Here is a 19,108-nt window from a genome sequence, read left to right as displayed (position 1 = left end):
TTTGGAGTGTTGGCTTCGTCCCATGTCATTTGGACAACGCTTCAGAATACTTGGTTGAGTCTCTGAAAATAACATGCACTGCCTCCAGGGACAGTTTACCTCAAGGCTCTAACTGTAAACTGAAGAGTGTGGTATTATTCTAGATGGACTAAAGCCAGGTCTGGGTGAGATCCAGGGCACTAACCTGTCCCTGGAAGAGATGCCTGAACTGGCACATAATAAGTTGACTCCCTGAAATTTAACTGAACAATCCTTGGTAGGCTTGCCCAGTCCCTAGGCAAGAAAACGTTTTAGTAGTCTAAAACAGTGCAGTAGAGCCACCACAATGTAATGAGAGCCACAACATAGTAAGATTGAATCAGTGGAAACATTCAGAAGCATCACATCCCCAAGGACAGCATAGAGTAGCATACATAGACTCAGTGGGTTAGACAGGCTGTCCTGGAAGATCATTCCATCTCTGAATCTGTGAGATCATACTTTCAAGAGCCACTAAATGAGCTTGAAACTGGAACTCACAGTCACCCTTACAATTCCCATCATGAAATCAAAACGGAACAAACTGGACAACAGATATAATTTACTTTTCTGGCAGCATTGACATCTCTTGTGAGCTTTTCTCATCCCCCCACAGCCTGTTGCAGCCAATGAGGAAGATGTTGTGAGGAATACAGAGATATTGCCACAAAGTGGAAGACATTAAACACAGAGCTGCAACCCCCAATTTTCGCCAGCTGTGTTTTTCCTTCTAACCCTTTATTCTTGCAGCACTTAGGCTTGAATTAGTAAGGCTTTCCACACAAGAGAATGATCTGATTCTAAGAATATATCTGTCTACATGTTTCCATGGTGTTTATTCCCCATCCACCCCCACCCCTCCAAGAAAATGCTGGGCTTTTATTGTTGTGGGGTCGAGGTTTTTTAATCATCTTTTTGGCAGGGTTTTGCATGGATGTGAAAAATTTACAAAGAATAAGCACGCAAGTATGAGCAACCCATCTCTGTGACTGCAGAGGTTATTTCATCTCCATCTGCTGTAACAGTGGTGGGTAAGGGGAGAGGGCCCATAGTTCAGAGCACTGAAGGGCCACAGCATTCATGCAATGAACAAGCAGTGTCCACACCTAATTTGCAAACATGCTGACCTAAATCTGTTTTCCTTTTTCTCATTAACAACTGTGCATGCAACTGTCACAGTTGCCTGTTCTGCTGCCTTGAAAGCGAGGAACAGCAGTGACTTGCTGGTGGCCACCTGCCACAAAAACCTGCTGCTGAACATTTGTTCAACGCAAAATAGGCACTTATTGTGTGAAATGAAATTTTCGTGAGCCCTTCAGACCTCAACTTCGGAGCTCTCAGCCCTCTTCCTCTATATGGAAGAAACTCTCCATTAAAAATAAGGTTCTTCGGGTTGGTTATGGGAAGGTGTTAATAGAGACCCTCTGCCCAGTGCTCCTGCGTGGGAAGGACCTCTTTAATAGCCCTGTCTTTCTCTTGCCCTTTCTCTCTTCTTTCTTCTTTTGTTCTTCCTTAGTCTTTTCCCTAATTGCTGCTGTCTAATCACCACAGAGACCTTCCTTGTCTTTAGTCTTTAATCTTTGATCCCAGAGCTATAAAATTAAGAGCTAAGCTACTGGGACACTTCTATATGATGTAGGATTTTGAGTGCTGCTGTTTGTGGGTGCACTGCTTGGGCCTTACTACCAGTTTTTCAAGAACTGATGATTGTTGTGTTCTGAAACAATCGTCTTCAGAGTTGTTAAGTTTGGACCCATATCCACTAGACAGATTCACAAATAATAGACTTTGGTTCATTATCTAGACCCTGGGAAAGAAAAAGACTGGCAAGTATGCCCAAGGTCAGAACACAAGTGGTGGCTCTAGAACTGACTATTTATAACACTCATGTTTATTTTCAGTTTAATTTATTTCAACATCTTGTTTTCAGGACAAAGGGCAATATAACTAATCCCTCACCAATCTTACAGTCCTGCCTACAAAGAGAATTGGTCCAGTAATATTGGCTTTAGTCATTGATTTCAGTGGGATTTCTGCCTGAGCAGGACTTGAGGGCTCAGTATGATGGGTGGTCATACCATCATAAATGTATAGTTTAGCTGCACCCGTGGCCTCCTTTAGAGCTGTCTCCTTCTAACTCCAATCCTCTGAACTGCACCCAAATTGGAGGCCTCAGAACAATATTGGGCACATGTCCCTAAAGATACAAGGTGACCAGAAGTAGAAAATTAAGAGTTTAGGACTCAATCAGGGGAATATTTACCACAGAACACCCACACTGTGGATTTTTAAAGCATATCTAGAAGAAATCAGTCCTGGACATCATGCTGAATTTGCCTACTTGGTGTTGCTGATAAGACTCACAAGAAAAAGTGAAGGGGCAGTCTTGTCTGTTGATAATGCAGTTGCACCTCATTCAGGCTCTTTGATAGTAGTTTCTCCAGTGAACCTCTGGTGCTTATACAATATCTGTGAGTAGCTAGTGTGCCTGTAAGATGAAGGTTTATTAGCTGTGTGCTATGAGTTCTAGATATTGTACGTTTTATTTGATACTTTTGGGTGTGATTTCACAACTGAAAGCAGGCTTCATCATCTACAATGTAGAATGGATTTCTAGGAATATCATAGATTGGGAACTGGCTACAAAGGAAACTGGGATATACTGATCAAGTGCGAAAAAAGAATCAACAGTCATGCCTCCACTTAGTAAAGAAGGTAGTGATTACTTACAGCTTACAGTACTGTTTTTCATTATCTTTATTTGTAAGGACTTAATTGACTATGTAAATCTACGAACACTATGTGCTTGTGTATTCCTGCGCATGCAGCAATCAGTGCTGTTCTGATATACTTGTGGTAGAATTTGCTATCCGTCTGCACTGAGATAAATAGAAGCAGCTATAAAACAGCAATACAGTAAAACAGGCAGCAAATCCTTTCTGGATAATCAGCTGTGCAAATGTAAATACAAAATAAACAGAGACAGGAAGGGAAAGCCCAGAATTCTAAGATGAAATGAAATCTTTAGATTTGGAAACCCACCATCCTAGGGGGTATTTTCATGCTTGAAATTAGCACTTCATTCTTTTGGAGTGAATTTCCAAAGCCTTTAAAAGATGAAAGGTTTTTAAATAACTGAGCAGCAGTAAGAGATGGAACTGCTGTAATGAAAGAACTATCAGCCCTGTGGCTAAATAGCCTTGGGGCTTTTGGACTTTTTCAAAGATCAACCTTTTCCTTTTAAAGGGAAAAAAAGCTATACACACTTACATAGGAACAAAGCAACTCACATAAAGCTCTGTGACTTTTGTCTCTGGAGGCCTGAATTCAAATCCTGATTAAGTCGCACGAGTCCAAATAATTTTTGGAGGTCGCTACGTGGTGTTTCTGCAAATTGCAAATTCACCCAACAAGCTAACCCACTCATGTAATTGGTCATGTGAGAGAACGGAGAGCCTTAATGGGTGCTGTTACCTGTATTAGGGACCTGACTTTGGCAGAACGCTGCAGATGGATCAATGACATGAACCTCCTTTAAGTAGATCTTCAGGTTCAGGAACCAAGAGTAGTGTAATAAGAAGGCAAAAGTAATGTCACTATTGAAGTTAGCTGTTGAGTAGGAAAGAGGTAGGGAAAATGGTCTGTCAGCCATCTGTATCAAAAAGCAGAATGGATCGAGAGCAAGGGCTTGGTGTACTAGATTCCAGGCCGTGTTTGTGGCAAGTCCTGAAGACCTGCTCAGTCTGGGCCTGGTGTCTTTAAGAGCTCTGCCTGGGTCAGTGTATGGCCTCTTCTTTCCCAGCTAGTCTGTATGACACAGTCAGCCTCAATGAAGACAGTGAGTGACCTGAGCCACCACTGGAAAAAACAAACCCCAAACAAATAAACACTTTTGAGGGAATAGTTTAGAGGGAATTATTTACATCCTCAAGGTGCAACTGTTCCAGCACACTCTAAAATGTCAGTTGCTTTATCACTTAGCAATAAATGAATATCAGTATTTCATTTTTGGGTAACGTGTTCTATGCTAAACTGAATTGAAATACATTTAATTATTTTTTACTCTTTTACGTATTAAACCTGGAGAAAGAGAGTGAGGTGGCAAAGCAGGAGGCTTATTGGAGCTCAGAATTTGTCTTTGATGTAAGGAATTCTCGCTGTGTAACTAATGTTTTCAGTGGGAGTTCAGAATCCCTGTATTGCCAAACATGCTGCAGAGGTACGTAGCCCCCTCCAGTTTTCACAGAAAAATTGAGAAGTCCCATAAGAAAGCATAAAGAGTACAGGTGGGATGGGAGGAGGTGTAAATGGTAGCTTCCTGATTATTTCTGGTTTCCCTCCCCTAGTATAGTTGACTATAGGAATTTCCCAGTGGTCCTTGCACTAACAAAATTTAATATGCTGAGATTTTGTCAGCAAAATCCAATTTTCAGATAGTTAATTTGCCATGGTAAGCCATGTCCATTTGGAACATTACTAGTGCTAATAAATGTTGCAACTTTTCAAGAACAAAACCCAGTAACACTGCTGTTTTCTTTAAGTCAAGGGAGAGCCTAACTTTTTTTCCTCTATTTTGAAATGAAAATTGTGAAGTCAAATGCCAGTGGCCTTTGCTGTCAGTTGAAGTTGTACAGTAAACTTGTGTGAAGGCCATTTAAAATTACAGATTTAATTAAGACAGTAGTAAATACATCCAAGTCAATATTGTCCCCCTACCTCTCCAGCAAGCACAAACTACCGTGCTGTAGAAGTATGGGATCAGTAAGCATTTTCAACAGAAATAGCTTGCAGTGGAAAAAACAGTTCAGCGCAATCATTGTGTGCCACAGACATTCTGACCTGCTGGTATTTGAATACACGTTTTAATTCTCTTCCCACTCTCAGACAGAGACCTTATATTTCCCATAATAGCTCAGTCTGTTAAAGAACAGCTGACTGCAAAAACCAATGTGCACCCAAATTGAAAACAGCTGAAATATGAATATAGAACTTCACTAAAGAATGAAATAATGTTGTGGAGTCCAGTGGTTATATACCGTGGGCTAAAAAACACAGTGGAAGGATTCACTGTCAGCATATAGTATCAGTAATCCAGAGCTAGGTGGTTGAAAGTTGGGTTTTTTTATATGTCTCAGACTTTATACAGTCTTTCCTAGCTGAGAAAGTGTATCCTTGAAAAGGTGGGGCCAGTATTTCAGGAGCGATGAGAATATGACTCAGTGCTGTTATAAAGAAATAAGCTTGGCAAATTCTACTGGTAGCAATGCACTTCCCGCATACTGTATGCAACAAAAAGCAAATACAGTTTGCTTCAAATCTTTTATGTGTTCTTCATTGAAGGGTGTTCATTTAACAGCAAAATGGCATTCCACTGTGATTGCATAGTTTCAGAGAAGCTCAAACAACTATTTTATGTGTTTTCACTTTGCCATCAAGCAGCTGACATGGTTATAAGGCAGTGCTTCTGTATCTCTGCTCTAGCTGTGTTCTTGCATAGGTTTCAGCAGCCTGGTAGGGTTCTTCTGCAGGACTCCTGCCTTTACAGTGTCTCCCCAAGAAGTTCATGCCAGTCACTGTGTATCTTTTGCAGGAGTGTGTGCTCTCACGACTCTGAGGTTGAGCCCAGCACTGCTTTCACTTGTCTTCTCTCTAGTGCTGTGTGGAAAGCTTGGTCAGTTCTGGAGACTTCACCCTCTTGTCAGGGAGATCAGGCAGCATAGCAATGAACTACAGCTATACCCAAAGTTTTTCTAAAATAAACCAGGAATTATGGTTCACCTGGATCAGAGCAGGTGTCCTTGGGTGAGGACATCTACAGCAGATTCAACATAGTCTTTGTTAGCAGAGGTGAAGAAGCAACCTCTGCAGACTCCATCTTCTCAGATCTGTCTGCCCCCTTCCCCTTCTGTCTTCTGGACTCATCCTCCATTGCTGCAGTTTCTTTGATTCTTTTTCAAGGGTTCTCTGTTGCAGATTAATCTCCTCCCTTGATGTTTCTGTTGTCCTTATCGAGGCAGTCCTTTCTCAGTTAATGGCTCCATTTAGCTCCTGCAGAGAGTTCTGTACAAATTGCCAATATTTCTAACTCAGAGTGGAGTTTTAATTTTTTCTTTACATCACTACAGAGCATACAGAATATTTGGGGAACCAAGGTACACATAGGAATCATATTATTCTTCCCACTGCCCATGTACGATGAAACTCACCTACATTATTTGCTTTTATCCTACTGTGACCGTATAGCAGAATAACCTGTCTGGAGCATTCTCTGCCCTGGTTCGTGATCCCTGTACACTTGTCTTCATCCAGCTCTGTCTTGCCTTTCTCCTGAAGACACCCTGAAAAAAAGGTTATAGATGTCTATATGTACATATAGAATGCACATAAGGAATTTGTAAAATTCTATAATTGAGGTAACACGGTAAGAAGACCCTTAAAAATAAGTGCTTGGCGAGAAGAACTGAGCTTAAAATTTGCCTTCTCCTTCAGTACTTAAAAATAAATGTGATTGTCAAATAATTTTTGACAGGAGCAACTGATCAAGTGCTGCTCCTTCCTTTGAGTGTCACCAGTTCAGACTGAAGCTGGGTTGAACTCTTCAGTCTCTCCTTTGCATCCATCTGATAGTGCCAGCTACAAAACGCAGAGTATTTCAGAACAGTCATAAGGAGCAACCGTGGCTTGGAGTCCCTTTAAGACTATTAGAATGTTGATGCTTAGAAAGAAATTCTACACAGAATAAGAGCAAAGGCATCTGGAGATCTTTCCTTATATTTTAAGCCATCCAGAAGCAATTTTACTCCATTGTTCCTAAGTCCATAAAAGTAAGTCTAGTTTATTTTAGTTCTTATATTTTTGCTAATTACAAGGTTTGGAGTTTTGTATTTTTTTACACCCATCTCTGTCCTTTTGCCTTGAGTCAGCTCTGAGACCTTAAATTCCCATTCCTTATCACTTAAAAACTCAGGAAGGCTGAAAGAGTATTTCAGGTTGACAAGATAAATTACAATACTTCTCATGATGCACTACAATGTCTAGACTGAAATGCTTAAATCTTTTTGTCACTTTTTAGTCACCATGTACATTAAACTTCTAATTTTTCCCAGGGAATTTCAGAAAATGAGCTCCTCCTCATTTATTTCTCCCAACCTGTGCCCCATCCCATTCAAGCAAAGCACTTATGCATATCAGTTCATTTCTGCTGGTAACAATAATATTGACCATTGACTTCAATGGAATTATTCATATGCCTTAAATTAGGCACATACATGAGTATTGGATTAAAAACCAACCAAGCAAAGACAACTAATTAGATTTTAAATATTGAAGGATCTGCGAGATGGAATCTTCATCCTTAGGATAATAATGCACTAAGTCTAAATCCAGCTTTAAGAACATATGATGGGTAATAAGAAATATGGTCCTTTTCTTGCTCCTTCTGTGAATGGTGAAGTCAGATGGGTACATACTGCGTATAGACTTACTTGAGGTGTATGTGGAGACCAGCCAGGAATTTCTCAAGCAAAAATGTGGTTTTTTCATGTCTTTATTGACATGACATGCAGCAGCCTCACACCATTCAGGCTTCAAACAAATCAGCAGATTCAGGATGTGTAGGAATTCAGTGCTAAAGAAGCAATCTCATAGTTTGCCCCACAAGTTGGAAAAGGTGCTTATGGTGCCCAACACACATAGAAAGTCAATTTTAGTACTGTGCCCCTTTTTACTGTACCTTTAGTTCTGTGTCACCTCATTGAAATCTTTCTGAGGCTTCTCTTAAACATTTATAGCTTTGTGAAAAAGTTAGAAATCGTGAATAACAATGAGTAATTTCCTTGTTAAAAGCAATATTAAGAGCAGTTGGGCTTACAATAAGTTGCAAAATGCATAATTAATATATTTATCACAAGTATTACATAAAAAACCAGTATAACATAAGCAGTGTACTGTTTAGAGATCAGAGAAAAATACAATGTGCAGGATTTATTACCAGAGCTAACCAACAATACTAAATTTTTGCATGTTTAGGGGTTGGTTTATTTGTGTCATGGTCTCAATACTCACAGTCCAATTACCTGCCTATGAGTTGTTTAAGAGCATGACCCCTAAAGAGAGAGTTGTCAGATGTCTTAGATCTCTAAGGAGAAGTCGTCAAGAGAAAGAAAGGAGTCAAACCCTCACATCACAAGTCCTCTGCCTGCTCTGACTACTAGCAAGAACTTTCAAGGCAAAGACTGCAAGTACTGCAGAGCCAAGGTGTTCTTATAGCCCAAATCAGCTCTGCGGTTGAGAAGTTAACCAGAAGAGAATGATTCGTTGAACGAATAGTTTATTTTTTGTTTGCAGAGCAGCCTCAAAAATCATGCTATTGCCAGTTGCAGTTGTTAGCTGGATGTTCTTAGGAACTGCCAGCAATATCCTTTTTCGCATTTGGGATGAATATTTTGTTCCTCAGCTATTTCTGCTGATGTAATATATCTAGCATGAGGAAAGGTAGAAAAATGAATCTTTCAAAGTTTTGCTTCTTCACTGGACAAATTTATCCAGACGTTTTCTGGGAAATTCACCCCACCTTAGTTACTTCTGAAGTGTTACATTGGTTTTATGAGACCTTTTTTGTTCACTGATTGTATGGATGCAAAACATTTTAGTCAGTCTGTGAAGTTTCAGAAACAAAGCAAAGCTTTAACTATCATGAAAGCAGTGTGAAGATATAATGGAAGCCAAAGAAATAATAGAAGAGTAGGAGTACTTTCCTTTCTAGGCCACATAGCCCTTGCCCAAGATGTAGGATTTACTGACTGTCTATAATGTAGAATTTTTTTTTTTTTCTTTAAAATTGTCAACACAGCCATAGCTGTGAAGGGTGAAGTTCCATCCTCTGGAACTTCCCGTTTATTTTAATTGTTTTTGTACCTGAGTTCTGACTAAAAAATTTGGGAGGAAACATTTTTCCCTCACAGTGCAAAACAGTGCATCATCCTATAAAAAAAGTTTCTAGCGTTGTTTAAGCAGAGTCTAAAGTTGTAGTTCCATGAGCGTATGTGTGAATGAAATGCATTCACCCAGATATTCATGGGAAGAGAAGGAAAGAGGGAGTGGAAAAGGAAAATTTATGTTTTAATCTAAATCTCTTTACTTTGTAATTGATCAATGATAAATATCTAAATCCCACATTAGTATATGCATGGCCCTTTATGTATCAACTGAGCCATGCCTGCCAGTAGGCTACCATTTGATCTTTGATCTAAGCTGAGGAAATCACTTCTACGCATCCTTAAAGTTATGAAGGTGCTTAAATAATTTTCCTGAAAAAGATGGTTTTCAAAATGAAGGCTTCAAGCAGGAAGATATATTCATTGACAATTGTTACCTCTTCTCTCTGCTGTCTCCTGCTCCCAATATTCTCCAATTTTATATTGTTACAAGAAAGACTTGGTTTCAACTAGCGATTTTGCTACTGGCCATAACCGTTACGTTTGGCTAGATCATTTCCTGAGGCAGTGAATTCCACAGATAGGCTGCATAAAATAGAATTTCTACACAAAATTTCCAAATTTACTGCCCTTTAATTTTATTGAGTACTCTGCTCCTCTTGATTAATGTTATTCTGTGAAAGGTTATACACTTCATTATAGAATACTTGAAGCACTTGACTTGTGTTTGAAAAAGGCTATCATAACATTCTATAGTCATTAGAAATCAATTAGCAATTTATTCAAGTAATAGAAGCCTAGCCCTGGAGTCCTAGCTAACTTACTTTCCACTAAGCTGCAACTCTCCAGTATTGTGCACTGAACAAGACAGACTTCATTTTTTTTTTTTTCTTCAGCTTGCTGCTTTCCAGTGACAGCTGCCCTTCTATGATGGATTAAACTTCTCCTGTAACTTTCAGTTATTTTTGAAAGACGTTTGGCACAAAGTGTCAGGGTGTGGGTGTGTGAACTGTAAAGTCAGCAGAATTTGCTACTACCCCTCCCATTAAGTGACTGAAAGACCTCCACTATGTGCTTGGTGATGCTCAACCTTTATTTTAATAGATAATATGCCTCTAACATTATCTTTGAACTATGTTGCCTGTGTAGTGAATGAGATACTTGCAAAATGTACCAGACTATTATCCGTGGGGAAAAAAAAAAAAATCTCTAAGCAAGTGAAGCATGCATATCTCCTGTGGCTTTACCACTGTGTCTTCACCTTTGTCTTCTGAAAAACCAGAAGACATAGGCACAAAGGTCTATTTATAGAGATAAATAGACTTTTATTCCTTGGCCCCTGTGGAAACTGCTGGTTGTAATTGTGATCAGCAAGCTACAGAATTAAAAATCCTGGTGCTATTTCTAGGAGATTATCTGTATCATTGAGAGAAAAGCCTTCAATTGGATATTGAAATGCTGTAGTCATGATAGCAATTAAGAATGCTTGGGAAAGGAAGAGCTCTTCCCCAGTACACAAGATCCATCAGACCTCAAATATGCTTAAATACTCTCTTTTTGTCATGATGCTGAGTGGTTTCTTTGACAGTACCCAGTGAGGCCAGGTAATATCCCACTTTGCAAATTGGGAAGCTGAAGCATAGTGAGCCAAAATGATGTCCCCACAGTGCCAGAGAGGGTATGTAGCAAATCATGAGAAGCAATCTAAGATCCTTATCTCTGAGAGATGAGGCATTAATGTTCAGAAATGTACCAACTTTGTCACTGTTGCGAGTAGCCAGATGTGAGTGTTGAGATGTGAGCTGTGAAAGGTCAGGCAGTTTGACTCAGAAAGCGGAATTATTTCTATAAACTACAATCTGTAGATTCCCACCAATGCTGTGCTTCCAGCTGACCTAACAATTGTCCCATACATGCTCAAGTTGACATCAAGTTGCAATCATCTTGACTACTGTAGCTGGAATATTATAATTCAGACCTACACTGGCTGATAGTCTTTGTTCAGAACTGTAAATTTAGAAGATGATCCACCTTTTCTGTTGAGATTTGCATAGTTAATAGTAAACACTTGAGGAGAAGTAGTACACTCAGTGACCAGAGTGCTGGAGTTCTACTGTCTGTCCTAGAGAGGTAACCTATAACTGAACCCTTTTCTGTTCACTGTAGACAACAGTACAAAATATGTTTTGCAGACCTCGTTTTCTGCACTCAGTAGTGTACCAAAGGTAACACTCCTTCTGGTCTTGTCATGACCCTCTGCAGCTTCTCCACTTCAATAGCATAATTAGAAAAATCAGCTCTACCACCTAAGTTATGCTTGCAAGTGAAAGCCTCCAGCTGCAGTCAACAGGACACGCGTATGCATACACACATGATTAATAGCTACATATTTGCAGAATGATGATAAGTTTCCAGGAAGCCGTTTCAAACACAGGTGCAAGTTTTTTAGTGATAACTGCATGGGAGCATTGTTCAATTGAAGACAGTCCGTCCTGGACTTCCAGGATACTTCCATTTTGGAGGAAGCATTTCCAGATATTTGGAAGGATACAATCTTAGCCAAGAACTTAATACTTCTTAAATGTTGATACGTTGCTGTTGCTGTTGCTGTTTTGAGTAAGTCTATTTCTTTTTTTTCCCCCAACTTCTGCCAAGCAGCCTATATGTCTGCATTTCTCCTGCAGACGTTTTTCAAGAGCAAATAGTAAGCTCACAATGTACTGTCTCCTTGTCAAAGGGGTTTTTTAACATAATTTACCGAATACCTAATGTTATATCAACATATAACATACATTCCTGTTACCTGTGGCTCAGTCCCACAATGTATGGAATAATCTCACCTTCTACTAAAGAAAATTAGATGAGAGAGCACCAAACATAGGGAGTCCAACAACAGAGAGACAGTAAGTACTCAGATACCGATGGGTTCTCTTCACTTGAGAAACTGTCACTGTCTCTTCCTCTCAGCTTCTCCATTACGCATATGACTGGGCAATAAAAAGGAGATGAAAAGCTAACCTCCTGAATGTTCAGTCTGAGAAGTCCCAAATGCTCTGCTATACCAGAATGTAGGTCTATTTTTCATGACTAGTTTGTGCTGATGTTAGCTGGTACAATCGTTATGCAATCGTGCAGGCATTGGGAATAGCCAGAGTACGCTATACTCTAGTTATGTACTTTACCAGGCCACGATGGAAGCTTCTTACCATCTGGAAATTTCTTCATGCCAGAGTAGTACAAAAGGACAGGCACCAGAATTCTGTACCCGATACCCTGGCATTTGCTATTTAGGATTCACTTGTACCACAGCTTTGAGAAGTTCTACTTTTCCAGCTGACTTTCCCAGCTGATGAAAACAACCCTGTTGATAGATAAATACCGTACAGCTGAAGCTTTTTTAATCACCATCCATCATAATTAGAGGGAAGTCAAGTCATCATTGTGCCTGCACTGGTAAATTCTTATGGCAGTTTTTCAAAGTCATCCATACTTATTGTTTGTGTGGATTGCTTTATATAGATAGTGGTGTTCTTTGTAGAAGAGAGAGGATGTTAAGTCTCATTTCCTTACTTAATTCCAGTTGGGTAGTTACGTTTTGCCTGCCTGATTTCTCCACTATGATTTCAGGTGAATATTTGCTTCTATCTTTATGTACTATGATGTTTTGTTCTCTTTAAAGCACTGATGTTTCACACCAGAGGTGTCTACTTTTTGGTCATGTGGGATGAAATACGGCTTGCAAACATAAAGAATAATTAGTATTATTTAGAAACTAACTGAACAATTCTACAAAAGTATTCAAAGGGAAACTGAATATACTTAGGGAATGGTAGAGGGACTCCTGGATTACTGAAGAGAGGTGTTCAGGAACTCTCTTCTGACCACCAAATATATTAATCCTGTGAGGAAGGAGCTGATGAACTGTTCTCACAGAGGCACATTTTGAGCTTATTTTTTTAATGAGTCTACTTCAGTTCAGTTGAAACTGAAGGAGCCCTGAGATAGAGTTCTGGATCGGCCCATTGACTGTGGACTATTGCCAGACAAGGACTTTAGTGGCTGTACTTTGAAAGAAAAATGGATAATGGACTTCCATCCGCAAAGAACTGATTATATTAGTGTTACTCTCCTGCCTTGTCTTACTGAAGGTCTGAAATTCCTTTCCTGAGTTGTTATGAATCTTGAGTCAGATTGCTTCCCCTGAAGTGTGTCTTGGTGCCCATGTATGGAAGAATATTTCTTCTGTGATCACAACAAATGCTTAGGTTGCAAAGGAGAGGGTGTTTTCCTGGAAGGAGAGGACAACATAAGATAAAATTTTCGGAAGCACGGAAAACAAAGGAACCTGGGCTGCTTTATGCCTTTAGGTACTTTTAAGTCTGCAATTTACATTCATAAATCATATTAGTGCTCCTGAAAATGTTAACCACCATCTGTTTCTTTAATGATGCTATGTCTGGCTCAGGAGATAAGTGTTTATGAAAAGTAAAGAAGAAGGGACTGATATTTTTGATACCATCATGAAAGTGAGATTCTATTAAAGTATCCAGCAACTTTCCAAAATTTTGAACTTTGAAGGAGATTTCAAGATAAAATTGTGTTTATGTACTAGATGCTTTTAGAATATATACAATATCTTATTATGTGCTAGAGTTGCTCTACACATCATACAGGTTCTGGTGCTAAAACAATAGTCTGCCTGCTTCATTTGCAGATTCTTATCGTAGTATGAAAGCCAGATCTATGCTCATGTCATTCAGTTTATAGTCTCAAAGTCTCTGAAGTTGTGTACGAATCACATTTTGAAGGACAGATTTATCCTTCCAGGAGAGAAAGGAAGGTTGTGAGAAAGCTTTAGAAAACACTTTGACCAGGTCAGAACATGGTGGGCCTTGAAAGGACATTCCTCAAAAGCATAAAGAGACTGCCCTCACTGTGGCAAACTGTGAAGATTACCAGAGCTTTGCCAGGGAAAGATCAGTATTTGCCCACAGTTACTACATGCTTCTGTCGGAGGTACAGGTACCTGCGCTACATATGGGAAGTAAACGTGATCTGACAACACGCTCTGGCAATGCTTAGCAAAACCTAGCAATATTTTCACTGGCAGCAAAGAGTCATACATATGTGCGGTGGTTAGAATAGAAGTTTAGAAGTCATCAGATGGACCCTTGTGGTGCTGTGGGTAAACACCAGAAAGTGACTGTCTGCAACTCTGAGCATCCAAAGAAGTGCTGTTGTGGCACATGGTTATATCTCAGCCTATATTAATCACTGTCTGTAAGGAAACAGCTAGAGGAAAAAAGCAATCAAAGAAGTGGTCACATCAGAAAGAACATACAGAAACACTTGTTATGATTATGTGTAAACCAACCACAGGCTCTGTTTACAAACCTTTCCATCTGTTCCTTTGCCTGATCATTTCTGCTTTCCCTCTCTGTCTTCTAACTTTCCTTCGTCTTTCCAGATGCAGGACGCTATGGGCTATGAGTTACCATGGGTGTATTTTGTCAGTCTGGTCATCTTTGGATCCTTTTTCGTTCTAAATCTGGTTCTTGGTGTGTTGAGCGGGTAAGCTGACAGTTTTGGTGTCCTTTTTCCAATGCTACAGGGCAAGACTCCATAATAAGGGTTCTTCCCTGTCACCAGGATTCTTTCAGAGGGATTAAAAATCTGAATCCAAGGAAGCTTCACATCAGCTCTCAAATATTTTGACAAAATGTTCAAACATTGCAAATAAGACAGGTAACAAAAGAGGTGTTATTCTCTGACAAAGCAATTCAACTTCAGGGCATTCAAAATCGCTAATGTTAACCTGTCATAAATTTCAAAAAAAATGGCTATTAAAAAATCTTACTGCTGGTGACTTGGGATCTCTTTGGCTGGAGCCTTGCAGTGCTCAGAATCTGAGCTTGTCTCACTAATTATCATTCCACTCTTCCAGGTCAATGATGCCATAGGAAGGGACTGGCCCTGGATCTATTTTGTTACACTAATCATCATAGGGTCATTTTTTGTACTTAACTTGGTTCTCGGTGTACTTAGCGGGTAAGCAGTACCAGGAAAATGTTTTATTATTGTTTATTTTTGAAAATTTGTATTTCTATTCCTACTCTCTGGTTACCAAAACAACGGGCAGTGGTGGGTTGATTTCAGGAACATTAATAGAAGGCCTAGGCTATTGCTGTGCCAGTAGCAAAATATGGCATTCCTAATGGCATAGAAGGAGGCTTTTGACTAAATCAAAACAATATGAGACAACTCTGCCTATAACGTGTTCCTCTCCCTAAAACCTCTGCCTGTGCTCTGTGGGAAGAGGACAACACTATGCTCCCCTGTGGGCAAAGCATACCATTCACCATAGAAGAAGGGGGTTATAGTAAAATCTCTGGAAGAGTCAGTGGGACTGAAGGAGGAATGAGAGCATGAGATAAATCCCTTCACATTTGTGGGATGAGATTCCTGCCAAATTATGTCTTCTCACATGAGAAATTTTCATATTGCTTAGTATCTCTAAAGCACAGCCTAATGGGAGACTATTTTCCCTGGAGAGCATCTTGGGCACGTTTCTTCTTCAATAAGCACATCTTCTCTGTTGTGCGGATTACAAACCTAGCATGATGCAGGGAGAAAAGATCATTTCCCTTTAACTTTTTCTAAGGATGAACAGAGAAGCAGGAGAATTCCTTCTAGTGTTTAAGCATCCCTAAGACATATAGCTGTATTTCAGTTCTGCAGTATAACCCTCACTGCAAAGCATCATTTTAGTAGCTTTGATTTAAAACAATTGATATTGTCCCCAGTAGTTAAAAACTTTACTGCCACTGGGGAGCCACATAATTAGAGGAATCAAGCCAGCAAACATTCCTCACAATATTTTTAAAAAAAGATCTCCTAGAATTAGGCTTCTAATTCCATATTTGGGCATGACTGGGTGCCTACAGCCATTCTATGTACATGGATAAATACAGCATGAGGACTTTTATGTATCCTCTTTTTCTTTGTTTCTAACATCCTGCCTACTTTAAAGAGCTCTAAATGAATTTGGTCAGAGCCTGTACTTGGTGCCTGAGTGGGCAGCCCTGAAGTCCCCTGTCTTTTAATCATAAGAGAGGGAAAATGATCTCTGAGCAGGAGAGAGGACTTGATGCCTCACCGAAATTATGTCCTCAGTACTTGGGCCAACAACATAGGAGGGGGGAGTAGCAGGACCAGAGAAGAAGATCCACCATTGGCCATCCTGCAAAGAGACAGGTAATAGCAAATCTACAAGAGGTATTACTACCATCTTCATTACTCCGTTGAAGGAGACATGCAGCTAAGACAACTGCTGCAAGTGAAGGGTTTCCAAGCAGTAACTGGAGAAGGAAAATATCCCCAGTAATGAAGTGTGAGGCAATAGTCTGTGTTTGGATATCTGGAGAGTGATAACTCTGGGTACAATTTTAAAACGTAAACTCCTCGTTTCTCCAGATGGATACTCTGATTAGCAGGTAAGGATGCCAGCAGTAGTGGAGGAGGATGACCAGCTGACAGAGGGAAAGTGATCTGTTGTATCATAGGTGCACTCAAGGACCATATAAGATAGTGGTTAAAGATTATATAGTGTCTGGTTGGATAAACAGTACCTGTGACCCCAGCCCTGAGGAGTGCATACTGTTGAAGCAGTCCTGATTCAATTTACCCACGCTTGGATTTGTGTCTGTACATAATTAAAAATTGAATTTCCTCTCTCTCATTTTTCAACTCAAGAAAGTGTTTTGGGGCGTAGATCTTCCACCTCCTGACATACTGCAGCTAGACCACCACAGCTAGTGGTAAGAGATGGAAACAGTCTGTAGAGAGAACTGATACCAAAGATGAAGTTCACCTTGTTTAAGCTGTGAGTCACTCTTTCTGGCTGTGTTCACAGTGTTATGACAGCTGCACTGTTTCTGCAAAATTTTTCCCAACTGGAGAAAAGTAAAAAGAAACTTCAGAGTTTGCATCCATGAAAAAAAAAAAAAAAAAAAAACCAACGAAACAGAAATGATGGGAGAAATGTTCCAGATTTTTGGGGGGTTAAATAAGCAGTTCTTAAACAATTAACTTTCTAAAGCAGTTCTAAATTCTGCTGAGTTGGAAAGTGTCTTCACTTTGCAGACTCAGCTTTTTTTTAGAGACTTGTTATTGCTATTAGTCTGATCTATGTAGATGATCCACCTGTCTGTTCTATGTAGATACAAAGCAGCATTCCTGGGAATCTTTGTACATCCATTCTGGGCATCTCTGATTTCTTCCCATTTATTTATTTCAGGAACTTCACCAAGCATGTCGTGTAGGTAGACTTCGTCAATGACAGATTAGCTTATTTTTTTTAATCACTTCTGAATATGTAAGTGTAATTAATTGTACTCACAAAGACACTTTGATTGCACCTGCAAAATCAAATGCTGACTTTTGCTCTGCCTAAAGAGCTCATTTGTAATTTGTTTTTCCTCAGGTATGTCATCCATTCATGGTCCTTCTGATGAATTTACTAGTCACATGCTAAGCTAAACAGTATGACAGAGTATTCATATATAGAGCTATAATCCTCTTCCTATATTCACTGAGCACAATATAAAATTCATGTATTCCAAAGGAAATATCCAGTCAGCAGATCACACAGTAGATCTCCTGAAGCCCAGGCAAAAGGATTCCACATCATTGCTGTGAGCAGGGAAGTCCCTCTTAGAGGTCTCTTGAGATCAGAGATGTTCAACGTCTGTGTTATCTGTTTCAGTCAGCTAGTGAGGAAAAAAAACGGCAACGTGGGTTCAACTTTCAGACCCGCACGCCCAAGCATATAGATTCACATTTCTTTTATATTTTGCTTAGCAGTGATGCAAATCCCAGGACACAGGCCAAACAAGCAGTTGCATAGGGTGAATGGAGGGCAGGAGAACAGCCTTTTCTTCTGCTTTGAGAGGATCCTGGAAAACCCAGTTGGCTGCTTTTGACGCTTTTACTGCCAAGGAAGGGAAATGGGAGGCTGGCTATGGTTGTAGCTCCTCCTGGAGCAGTTTTTGCCACCTTTCAGGACTTTTTCCTAGTCTTCTGTCCCCTCTTCCAACCCTTCCCATTCCTTGGTGTGCTTGTCCGGGTGGATGAGGTTTGAAGGACTGTGCTGCACTTCTAGTAGTAAGCAAGAGTTTTGAACTGCTAGAATTCTGCTGTTTTGCTCACTTTCCGTTACTCCTCTAAACATGAAAAATCATATTGAGATCAGATATAGATAAGAATTACCTATAGTCCATCATCAGGGTGGGCACAAGAAATTTTCTGCTGGAACAGCACAGGATACAGAGCTGGGTGTTTATATTTATGATCTTGACCCACTTTAACTTCACACAGAGAAAACACCTCTCCCGAATACTCTGCTTTTTGGTATTTCCATTGGCAATATGGCAATATATATATCTTATAATTCTCTGGGAGAGGCAAAGGAAGGTGTCACAAACTGAATTCTGGTAAAAACAACCAGATTCACCAGCTCTTAAACTGATGTTCTTGTGTTCACTGTCAAGATACAGACTGCTTGGTAGTTCTGCAAGCCTTTGTCGACCTTATCCTGACATGATATTGCAGTCTTTTTTGAGAAGACCACCTCCAGACTTAAGATGGCACTTCCATCAGAAAGCTTATTTGGTCTTTGGCCTCCCTGCTGAAACTGCAAACAATGACCATTTATTGCCAACTGCAAAGGTGGCAGAGGTAATGTGCACACCTGCCTGCAATAGGAACTGGACTGAGGTCACCGACTCATTTCACATGGGGTGGTAAATGACCACTGGTAGTGAACCACATTTGCCTGAGTACAGCCTGGCATTCCACATGGGAAGTGGTTTGAATTGCATTAGCAATTCCCTCAGCCACCCGTTCTCAATGGTTTAATGTTAGTAGAGCATAGACGTTAAGATAATTTAAATAAGTTGTCTTCTTTGGACAGTCATCTGGAATGTGGAATATCATACATTCTACAAAGGAAAAAGACATGCAATTGCAGATTGTTTAGACTAGGCAATCACAGTATTTTTACTTGTGCCATTAAAATACTGGGTTACAAATTCACTCCTATGCAGACAGTCAGTGTAAAGACATGCTAAAATCTCACGTCAGTGTAGTCAGCTCTC

At 39.9% G+C, this 19,108-nt stretch overlaps 1 protein-coding gene across 20 annotated transcripts in view; it reads left to right on the top strand.

The window, feature by feature from the left end:
• The window catches only part of CACNA1C (calcium voltage-gated channel subunit alpha1 C), a gene marked incomplete at its 5' end in the record, with an annotated part of 481,188 nt that overhangs the window by 317,481 nt on the left and 144,599 nt on the right, over positions 1-19,108 (top strand). For 18 of the 20 annotated variants that reach the window (XM_082309318.1, XM_082309328.1, XM_082309322.1 and 15 more), the window contains one exon: positions 14,899-15,002. In XM_082309318.1, the coding sequence (XP_082165444.1) occupies positions 14,899-15,002 (104 nt within the window). Of the gene's footprint in view, positions 1-14,421; positions 14,526-14,898; positions 15,003-19,108 lie in introns of all 20 variants that reach the window. The other 2 variants (XM_082309324.1, XM_082309330.1) reach the window with 1 other exon arrangement.

The sequence above is a fragment of the Platalea leucorodia genome, assembly GCF_965183815.1.
Source record: "Platalea leucorodia genome assembly, chromosome: 4".
Classification (NCBI taxonomy): domain Eukaryota; kingdom Metazoa; phylum Chordata; class Aves; order Pelecaniformes; family Threskiornithidae; genus Platalea; species Platalea leucorodia.
Note: the sequence above shows the minus strand (reverse complement) of the source record. Positions and strands in the feature narration are given on the sequence as shown.